The sequence below is a fragment of the Prunus dulcis genome, chromosome 6, assembly GCF_902201215.1.
Source record: "Prunus dulcis chromosome 6, ALMONDv2, whole genome shotgun sequence".
Taxonomy (NCBI): Eukaryota; Viridiplantae; Streptophyta; class Magnoliopsida; order Rosales; family Rosaceae; genus Prunus; species Prunus dulcis.
Window position 1 is genome coordinate 12,842,379 of NC_047655.1, and position 11,288 is coordinate 12,853,666.

At 37.6% G+C, this 11,288-nt stretch overlaps 2 protein-coding genes across 2 annotated transcripts; one reads left to right on the forward strand and one right to left on the reverse strand.

The window, feature by feature from the left end:
* The first annotated feature begins 4,197 nt into the window (after positions 1 to 4,197).
* Positions 4,198 to 6,107, forward strand: LOC117631749. The gene is made up of 3 exons (XM_034365038.1): positions 4,198 to 4,555; positions 5,257 to 5,415; positions 5,558 to 6,107. Exons 1-3 carry the CDS (start codon positions 4,289 to 4,291, stop codon positions 5,873 to 5,875), a joined length of 744 nt encoding a protein of 247 aa, XP_034220929.1. The 5' UTR covers positions 4,198 to 4,288; the 3' UTR covers positions 5,876 to 6,107.
* A 1,833-nt stretch (positions 6,108 to 7,940) lies between these two features.
* LOC117631323 (lysosomal beta glucosidase-like) lies at positions 7,941 to 11,003 on the reverse strand. The gene is made up of 9 exons (XM_034364406.1): positions 10,983 to 11,003; positions 10,312 to 10,772; positions 10,089 to 10,179; positions 9,799 to 9,944; positions 9,454 to 9,697; positions 9,236 to 9,340; positions 8,974 to 9,156; positions 8,651 to 8,855; positions 7,941 to 8,517 (listed from the first exon to the last, which is right to left on the reverse strand). The coding sequence occupies exons 2-9, from the start codon at positions 10,752 to 10,754 to the stop codon at positions 8,033 to 8,035; spliced, it is 1,902 nt and encodes a 633-aa protein (XP_034220297.1). The 5' UTR covers positions 10,755 to 10,772; positions 10,983 to 11,003; the 3' UTR covers positions 7,941 to 8,032.
* Between the last annotated feature and the right edge of the window lie 285 nt (positions 11,004 to 11,288).

Sequence of the window (11,288 nt, forward strand, 5' to 3'; positions counted from 1 at the left end):
TCTCTTCACTCTCTCGTCGCTTTGCTCTCACTCTCTCATCTCTTGTCGATTAGCTCTCACTCTCTCGTCGCTCAGCTCTCAATCTCTCGTCGTTCAGCTCTAACTCTGTCTTCTCTCTTCCTCTCCCAGCGAAATCTGTTCATCGAAGCTCAACTCCATCGTTCACCTTGAACAGGTACTGTTCATCGTCATTTTCTTACAGTTTAAGGGTTTCTCTGAAGTTGGTTTAGGGTTTATGCATTTCTATGAAATTGGTTCAGGGGTTTGTTCGAAATTGGTTGAAGGTTTAGGGGTTTCTCTGAAATTGGTTTAGGGGTTTCATTGAAATTGGTTTTGGGGTTTCTCTGAAATGATCTTAGTATGATGATTCCTTGTTTGAAACAGTGAATGGGTTTGTTCTTTGTGGACTGATGCTTGCACTGCTGTTGTTTTGTTGTTGCTATTGATGTCGTATTGTTGTTTTTTTGCTAGTGTATTGCTAATGTAGTGATGTTGTGTTGGCATTTTAGTGCTGTTGTATTTTTAGTTTATTATGGTTTTATTATGGTTTTTGTAGCAGTTATTGATTGGTATTTGGTGGCTTACTATGGGTCTTTATGACCATTGCATTTAACCTTCTTACAAGTCTAATCGGTATGTATTTTCTTTGTTGAAGATGATATCTAAAGTCTAAGACAATTAACCTGTGTATATCATTTTGAACTTGTAAACTCCCAACCATATCATACTTTTTGTTTGAGAATAATGCTTGTTAATTTGACATATTTTTTTATAACTCTGTTTACTAACTTTAGGGCTTGCATATTGGATATGGATAAGTTTTCTTTAGAACTATATGTGGTGTAATATGAGTTCTTTAAAAGTTTGCTCTTTTGTGCTTGATCATTGTCTGCTTAAAAGAAAGCGGGAAATGAGTGAAGATGGGAACCTACCACCAGCAGGTGTGGTTTAGAGAAATGGGGACATTGATTTTGCTATAAGCTAACTCTTTAAGCTTTTGCTTTTCTTGTTTGTGTATGGATACTTAGAGAACTTTGTTTATGAGGAGAACTTATAATTTTGTAATTGTACATGTCTTACAAACATTTTATACAGTTTTGATGGTTTATTTATTAATTTATCTTTGATATCGATAAAGTAGAGAATACATACAGACCTCTTATTTTGTTAAGAAAAAACTGAAGGGATGGTGCCAATTTCATTCATTTTCTTACATTTGAAAGGAGGGCCATAGTGGAGTCATTATTGTGGTTGCCACTAATTCATAGGATGTTCCATTACATTATACCTTGAAGTCAATCAATTCTTTCCCGATGTCTTCTTGTTTTTTAAAACTCTTTCTAGTCAGATAGATTTCTATCGTTAGTCTTGAATTGTTCTCAATTAGGCTTGTGCTACTGCACATTCCCATTCTAGCTGAAGCTGTCTCATGATTATCTGGTGTGTTGAGATGTGTCTTTAGATATTATATTATGCAGGAGTGGTAGAGTACTGGGTGTCTTGAGATGTGGCTTTGAGCTATTGAATTAGTAGGTCAGTTGTAAATAGCTGGGGTTTTGTTTATGCTCTGTATTTTTTGTTTATTTTTCACTTAATATCCTATAATAGGCTGTTGATAAGTGCTGATTGTTTATTGCTTGTTATTGTCTAGATTGCAACGGACTGAATTTCTTCTTCAACATATTTGGGACATTGAAGGGTTTAGCAAATAAGTTTGGGTTGGCGGTGGTTGTCACCAACCAAGTGGTGGATTTTATTGGGCCACATGATAAAGTGAATGGGGTGAGGTTGGGAAACTTGGAGTCCCTGGACACATCAGGCAGACGGGTGAGTCCAGTTTTGGGACTGGCTTGGGCACATTGCATAAATTCAAGAGTGTTCTTGGCAAGACATGAGCAATCTATTGAGGTTAACATTCGTAATGCTCCTTCAACAAGTATATGTAGTCAAACACATAGGACATTTCACCTTGTATTTGCCCCACATCTGGCCTATGCATCGGCCGAATTTGTAATCAGAAAAGAAGGTATAGTCGGAGTATCACAGTAACTGTGTAATATAGGAATTCTAAGAACTTTAATGTTTTGGATCCATTTGGAATTACATTCCAGTCCCTTTAATTTCGCACTCAAATTATAATAGCAATCTGGAAGCAATACCAGTACAATAAAAGTTCAATATAATAGCAATCTGTCAGCAATACAGTATGCTGTAGCAATGCAACCCAAATTATGCAAATTTAAAAGAATTCCCATTCAACATAACACGAAACCCACCACAAATAAAAGTAGAGTTTACATGACCTACCAAAGCAACACAAATCATATTGTCTAAGATACATTGCGCAATGGAATATTGTTTTTACAAGAGAATTGCACCTTAAATTCAAAGTGGCCTCTTAATGCCGTCAACCGTAACTCCGTCAACAATGCTTTCTTACTAGAGAAAATTTGCCCAACTGTAATTTTCGGATTCCAATCACTTCGTGAAAACCCGCTGTCCAAATATGCTTCTTCATCATTTACACCGGCTGCATTGTACCGATTTTGTTCACCCATTTGACTCCAATAATGTTGACGAGTGGGTTCAGATTCTCCTCCTAAACGCATTATTGGCAACTGGGCAGCTGTGTTCAAGCAGCCCAAATTAGGAGGGGCAGAGTACACTGACACTTCATTTCTTTCAGTACCATTATCACCACCATGCATCTCCTCCACCTCGCTAAAATCAATCATATCCATAAAATCTGTCCCCACTTCACCTCCCACATCAGTGACATTTGTATTATTCCAAGTTACTTCATTGCTTTCAACAATGGCAACTGAAGAATGACCCATCCGACTACTATCTATCGTGATATGCATACTATGAACTACATCATTTGTCAGTCCTTTATCTTCTATACTCACGAGTAAGGGAGCTAGTTTTGAAGGTGTTACCTCGAAATTGTACTTCATAAAAAAATTGACATCATCATCGTCCTCAATCTTTATGTGCTTCCACTCATTCGAGGCCACCAAAACTGAGAATTTTAAGCAAACCTTGTCTTCCCTGCTGTTTGTATTACCAATCTAATGCACACGGTCCAACAGTTCAGCAAATTTGATGGTCCGTGGAACTATTAAGCCTTTTGAGTCACCCCCTTCGTATTTGCACATCTTCTTCGAGGTGACCCATTTTCCATTGTAGCACACGAGAATAACAATTGTCTCCATTTCTGATCATGACAAAACAACATTTCATTAACACAATATAACCACAATAATTATACAATACAATAGCAATATAACTCAATATAGCAGCAATATATAAGCAATATAATGGCAATATAACAGCAATACGACTGTAAAATAAGAGGAACACAACAGCAGTACACCAGTAACACATCAGAATCACACTATACAGATCTACTACATCAAATGGAAAATCCCAAGTTTCAAGATTCACATATCCAGACCAATCTAAATGCAATTGGTACAAACCCAGATGAATGAGCATGAATATTCAACAAAACCTAACCCAAAGAAATTAAAGCCAAAACGAATTTAACACAAACCCAAACAATCAAACTATAACCCATTTCACATAATCCCACTGATATTAAGAAAATAACCATCAACACTACCTTTTCGAGGTCGGCAATCCACTAGAGCTTCAAGATTGCAAGCAGCTATTCAGAAGACATAGCTAAAGGGAGGGGTTCGCGATTCCAAACAGAGAGCAAGAGAGAGAAACAGCTGCGCTATGAGAAAGAGAGCAAAGAGAGAGACAGAGAGTTGTGCTAGAGAGAGAGAGAGAGCTAAGAGAGAGAGAGAGCCAAGATAGAGAGAGCCAAGAGAGACAGAGAGAGCTGTGATAGACAGATACCAAAGAGAAAGAGAGCTGTGCCAGAGAGAGAGCGAGAGCTGTGTGAGCTAAAAGAGAACAAAATTTCTGAACTTGTGAAAAATCAGTAATAAGTAGACAATAATTTTATATTTATAGGTGATAGTTGTACAAAAATTGGGAAGGAGTGATATTTTTAGTTAAAATTATGAAATGGGTGTCATTTTAAGCTATTTCCCAATAATAAATCCCCACATGTTTATTGAAAGACTGATGATCTACCTTCAAATTTTATAATAATATCGCTCACTCTGTTGTATAAATCGGTGACATAAAACGCACCGTTTACCTGTGCGCGTGTGTTGTGAAATACAAATGACACGATGAGGCTGTTTTCGCAAAGCTTTCTTCTTTGGTTTCATTTTTGGAAGTTGAGCTCTGAGCTCTGAGCTCTGTGTGAGAGATGGAGGGAATAGTAGAAGGGGACGGATCGGGTGCGGGCAGATACACGCTGAGACCAACGAGGATAAGCAACGAGGACATACTGTTCTGTGTAGATGTTGGCCCAGAGTCTATGGTGGAGCTCAAAGTAGCGATGAGCCCAAATGGGCGACCTTCAACCCGCCTGGACTCGATTAAACAAGCCATACTTGTCTTCATCAACGCCAAGCTCACCATCAACCCAGAGAACCGATTTGCCTTTGCCAGTCTCGGAAAGTCCGCGTCTTGGGTAGGTTCTCTCTGTTTTTCTCTCTCTTTATTGCTCGGTTTCTGTTTGGTTTCCCAGAAAATGTGCCATCAAGGGCGGAGAAATTTATGCGTCTTATGTGTTTTTGAGGAACTGAACTCCTGGAAACCATGATTATGGCTCCGGATGATGGTTTTGAGGTTTTTTTTTTTTTTTTTTTTTTGTGATATATAAGCTTTATGGGTAGATTAAATATCTCATTTTTAGGAAATGTAAGCAATTTTATGACATGAATTTGGTTTCTGGATCAAAGAAGGAAAATTAGTTTAAATAACTATTTCGAAGGAGCCAAATGTACAGAGACTCACCAGGTCAAAAACGTTGTTTTGCCTTTGATTAAGCATTGGTCACTTTTACTGAATGTGGCTGAAAAATCAGTTCCTTTACTAACTGTTAAGGAGATTTCGTATCATAATCAAAGTTGCAAAGTGTACTTTCCCAGAATCATCCACATACCTTGATCATTTTTGGTCCTAGACTTTATATTATGGACTGCAGCACCAAGAATCGTTCACATCAATTGTTGTAGGGTTGTGTTAAATGCCCCATTAGTAGTAAATGTTTATGCAGTGAAACCAAACCTTCTGCAGGTTTTGTTCAAAACAGTCAATTTATCCTTTGTGTCGTTTGATTTATGTTTCTGTAATTGATTTGGAACCTTTTGTTTTTTCGTTTTTATGAAGCTTCGGAAAGAGTTTAGCAGTGAAGTCGAGTCTGCTTTTGCTGCATTTCGAGTACTCTCAGCTACTTCATCTTCTAGTAATGCAGATCTTACCAGTCTATTTCGAGTAGCAGCTCATGAAGCAAAAAAATCTCGTGCTCAAAACAGACTTTTAAGGGTGGTAAGCAGTGGTTGGCTTCACCTTTCTTGCTATTACATTGGTTAATTATTATATTCATGCAATTCTGATATTCCATTTTGTCCCTTCCACGATGTTGAAATTTCTTTTGTTGATAGCTAAAGCCTGACGTGCTTGCCCTTAGATTCTTATTTACTGTAGATCATCTATAAGACCACATTATCAATGGCCTGTGAACCAGAAACTCTTCACTCTGGATGTAGTTTACCTTCACGAAAAGCCTGGACCTGACAACTACCCTCAAGAGGTCTACAATTCACTTGTGGATGCCGTGGAACATGTTAGCGAATATGAGGGCTACACCTTGGAGACCGGTCAGCTATTAGCCCGAATTCTCTTCTGTTACATGTGTATGCTGCTATCCCACCCTCAGCAGCGTTGCCCACAAGACCAGCTGGACATGCCTAAAAAAGTTGCCGGCAGCAGACTCAATGACTACTGATGATAGTATAACTGTATCCGGCAAATCAGACGTTCAGAACATTAGAACTTAATTTTACTGAGGTCATTTTGCTTCTAATTTATAAGCCTCATATGTATGTGGTTTTACTGATGTTGATGTGAACCTCTTGTTGAGTGAGAATGAGTAGCGAATTTGATCTTGATCCTATCTCTGTACAAATTGTGAATCTTTTGTCATGGCATTTGAATGGATTGTTAGTTATGAATCCCAATGTTTATTTTAACCCATCTGTCAAAGGTTTTTTCATGACATTCAAGATCACGTTGTAAAACATAGCAAAAGCAAGAAGTTTTTAGTACTAGTTTGTATGTGTATCACCGTTAACATGAAGAGGGAAGAAGGAATATGATGGCGGAGGACGGCGCAGCTTGGCATATTAGATGTCAAAAGATTCTGGCACTAATTGTCAAGTATTTATAAACTTTACTAAGGCTCAAATTCTCCCATAAGCAGCTTCAAATGAGGAAGTTGTAAGTTGAATTTTGCTACGTACATAGATTTGTTACAGATGCGGTGGTGGTGGGTATGGCCGCGACAACGCTTCTTCAAGTAGCGGTGGTAGTGTTCGTTTAGGCTCATGGGTTGCTTTAGGGTTTCGGTTATGTTTGGTATGTGGGCTTTGTTTGGGCTTATAGTTAATTTGTTTGGGCTTATGGTTAATTATGGTGATGTAAGCTAGTAGTTTTAGTGTGGTTTTTATCCGCTTTAGTTTTATTATTAAAATGTTAATTTGTTGGCCTCTTGGAATTAGTATTTTAGATATTATGTTGATGTCTTTAATTGTACTTTGAAGGTTATCGAATGAAGTTTATTTTTGGTGAAAAAAAAACCCTACTCTAATAAGGGGAGGGAGATTCGAACTTGAATACAATGGGACAGACTCACTGCTTTAACCAACTGGCCTAACCCACATCTGCCCATATGAAATTTACTTGATGCTCGTGACGAATGTGGGCGACATAAGCTAAGAGGCAAAGAGGCAAAAGACTAGAGATCAGCTAATTGCAATAAACATATTTCATATTTGCCTTCCCATTCACAATGCAGAGTCTCCACTTATTTAATTACGACGACTTGGTCAGTTATTTAGTTAAATGTATCTTACTCATATCCTTACCAAACTTTTTTCTTTTCTTTTTTCACACATGTACGTTACTTGTGCTCCATTAAGTATTAGTCATATAGTTTATTAGCATATGGAATGGGGTGACATGAGAGGCAAAGGCTAGATCAAGTTGCCATAAACATATCCCAAAATATATAAGTCGTGGTTTATATATAAGCATCAATTGAGGAATTTCTTAAATAATTTTATTTGATGGACATGCTTGGAGGGCTCACTCTATATTGTATTTCAATTATCTGGATAGTCTATTTTTTATGAGTAACGCTACGGGCACCAACTTGTTTATCAACTTTTGGATACCAACACATGTGGCACATGACATGGCAACCTATGTCATCTGCCACCTCATTTATTTTAATTACATAATTTATTATATAAATAAAAGAATTTTTTTTCTTTTTCTTTTTTCTTTTTTCTTTTTTCTTTTTTCGGTGTGAAATTCTTTTATTTATATAACAAATTATGTAATTAAAATAAATGAAGTGGCAGATGACATAGGTTGCCATGTCATGTGCCACATGTGTTGGTATTCAAAAGTTGGTAAACAAGTTGGTGCCCGTAGCGTTATTGATTTTTTATATATGACCTTAAAGATTAGGTCTGCAAAAAAAAAAACAAAAAAACAAAAAACAAAAAACAAAAAAAAAAAAGCAAAAAACAAAAAAAACAAAAAAACAAAAAAACAAGAAACTAGAATCCAAAACCATTTAACAACTCAATTGAATGTTTTCATTTTAGTATATATTTAGTGTTTGCCTATTTTGTTGGTCAAAACAACATGTCAATTTTCAATTTTCTTATTTTTTAGAAGGAATTCATAGACACCACAATGCATCCCTCAAATAAGCCCTCCATAGGAGGGGACTGTATACACAAATGAAGTAGTGGCATTTTTATATGTCACTATGATATACAAATACACATAATATACATATACGGGTCTTCAAAGGCACTGTACATCAACAATAGTGTATAATACTTGTTTGAAGGCAAGATATTAATTCCTGGCTTCACTGATCAAGCGGATCAGTTGTAAGTCCAAAGCCAAAAGGAAAGAGGGGATCATAATGTCTATCACCAACATTCATAGGGAGTTGATCTACTGTCTTGAACCAAGTCCTAGGCAGCTTCCCACTGAATCCATAATCACCAAACAAAACATCGCTAATTCCTTGGCCTTCGGTTCCAGGAAGCCATGCAGCCACAAGAGCATCGATCGACGAAAGGTAGGGCTCAATCACAACAGGACGGCCAGAGACAACGACAACAACACACTTGACTGCGCCGCACACATTGGTGATAATGCTCGGACCTGGTTCTGGAATTGTCAAATTTAAACTATCTCCCCTTGTCTCTGCGTAAGGGACCTCACCAACAGCAACAACCGCGTAATCGAAGTTGCTTGCCGTGACAAAATTAGGATCAGGATTTATGCTGAAGACAATGTCCGTGGTCTCGTTAACTGCACTAGCAATGGCACCGAGTATAGTGGTTCCTGCATGTACAATGGACATTAATGGATGCACATCAGGATGTAGAAGTTAATTAAGTATGAGATTAATTTTGATTTAGGTGGGATTAAATTAAGCAAAGTCATTAAGGACAACATATATGAAGCAGTTACCAACCAGCAGTGTAGTTGTTGCCACTAACTCCTTGCCAAGTGAGACTCCAGCCTCCACATTGATAGCCCAAGTTGTTGGCATGAGTTCCAGCAACTAGGATCCTGGAGGCCTTTTTTGGGAGTGGTAGGACTGGTGTATCTGCATTTTCTCCATTCTTCAGAAGCACAAGTGACTTCCTCACTGCTTCTCTCGCCAAATCTCTGTGAGCCTGCATTATTTTATGTAATACGGATATTAGTTTTCATGAGTTGATGATGATCAAATATATATATATATATATATATACATATATACATTGCTTATTTTCAGTACACAGAGATTAAGACCTGGCTTCCAAGCTGGTCAACGAAGCTCTGATCAGCCAAGGGGTTCTCAAAAAGACCCATCATGAATTTGACTCTCAAAATTCTCCTAACTGCATCATCAATACGGCTCATGGGGATACGTTTGTTGTTGACGTGGTCGGTTACTATACCAATGAACTCGGTATAGTTGTTTGGAACCATGACCTGAACAAGACCAGGAAGCAGTTTCAATACCAACTTTCATATTTACCATCGATCTGTTATACAGAAGATAGCAACTAACCATGTCAATGCCAGCTTGAATACCAACAAGAACTGAGTTTGGGTAATCCGAATGGAGTGGATAGGAAATTTTGTCAATACCCTGCCAGTCAGAGATGACAAAGCCCTGAAATTTGAACAAAAAAATAGCATGAGAGTTAGTACTGCTAATTTTTATGTCCAAATATCCTTCTCAATTTATAGAACTATATAGAATTTAATTAGTGTGACATATTGTACCTTGAACTTAAGGGTATCCTTTAGAAATCTAGTGACGAGCTCGTGGATAGCGTGCATCTTCTTTCCATTCCAACTGGAGTAGGACACCATGATAGTGGACACACCCTTGATGATAGAATGGTAGTAAGCAGGCATGTGAATGCTCATTAATCCATGCATATCTATCACAGTGTTGTTTTCATTGATGCCCTTGATGGTGCCTCCGTCTCCCACAAAGTGTTTTGCGCAGGCTACAACCTTATCCCTGTCACAAAGGAAAAGTTGCATGTGTAATTAAAACGAAAATGGTACCACAGCACAGATAAAATGATTTTTGCTGAGCATAATAATATTTTTTCAGCTTACTTTCCACCAACATAAGGAACTCCCTTCCTCGAACCAGCTGGAATATCGCCTTGCAGCCCAAGTATGATATCAGTCATCTGTTTTACGATTTCAGGATCCTCGCTATAACTCTCGTAGCACCTTCCCCATCTTGGATCTCTGCAGACCTATTTGTTGTACATTAAGGTGATATAAATTAAGTTTTTATCCTATTAATAATAGAAAAAGAAAAGTGGCAACTTGTCAAAACTGTTTTTTTCTTTTCTTTTGGGAAACGTCAAAACTGTTAAATGAATGGACTTGAAGCATACCGCAATGCATGGTGCAAATGCGTAGGTAATACCAGTAGCTCTAAGTTCAAGAGCAGTTGCAGCACCAATCTTCTTCACAAGTTCTGGATCCCTGCAAGATGGCAAACATCAGATTCAAACATTAGGATTGTCAAAAACTACTATCTTTAGCTTTCTCAAAAACTGCTATCATTACTTGTCATATTTTTTGTTCTTTTTCTGTATCTTTAAGAGAATCACTTACCTGGTAGCACCAAGTCCAACATTATGTGGGAAAATTGTGGCCTTATAAACATTATTGTGGCCATGAACAGCATCAATGCCATAAATCATAGGGATTCCAAGCCGGGTTGACAGCGAACCATTTTGAAAATCATTGACCATGTTGATCCAATCCTGTGGATTAGCTCTCAGTCGCGGCACACTTCCTCCACCACTCAATAAGCTGCCTATTGAGTAGTCCCTCATGATCTCAGCCGTCACGTTCTGACGGTCTAGCTGTGTCATCTGGCCAATCTTTTCGGCTAGTGTCATTCGGTCCATAAGGTCCTTTATTCGAATATTTATGGGCTTGTTAGGGTCCTTGTATGCCATGTATTCTGCTTCTACTTTTGCGATCATAGCTTCCCAGCAGCATAGGCACAAAAGTCCCACTAAGAGGACTGATGAACTTGTCCTTGGCATCATTGGAATATATTTTCAAACCTGTAGGCCAAAAAAGGAAAATTTTTATTTACGAAAAACAGAAGAAAGAGAATATTAAAAAGCAAAGACATAGTTGGGAATTTCTAGATATTAGAAAAACTAGACATTTCCATGCAGTCACTGAGATGCATGGAAATATCCATGGAAATCTAATATGTAAGGATGAATGTAAAAATATCCAACAAATCAATATTCATAGGATGTACAGACCTTTTAACACAGAACTTGACTCTGAGCAAAATAAGAATGTCTGCAGACTGGTAATCAGGTGTATATTTATACGAATGTGGGAGGGACCAATACGTGTAAATACTCATGCTACGGATTATTGGGATAGAACTTGAGATTTTTGGATAGGAATTAAAACTAAATACTGTTTATATTGTTAGTATAAATTTTTCTTACAATTTTAGTATATCTTACCAAATTAATGGCTTCAATGATTTTGGTTGAAGAAGATATGTCCAGGTTAGTTTGAACCTACTTTATTTGGAAGTCATGTTGCCGAGAACAATC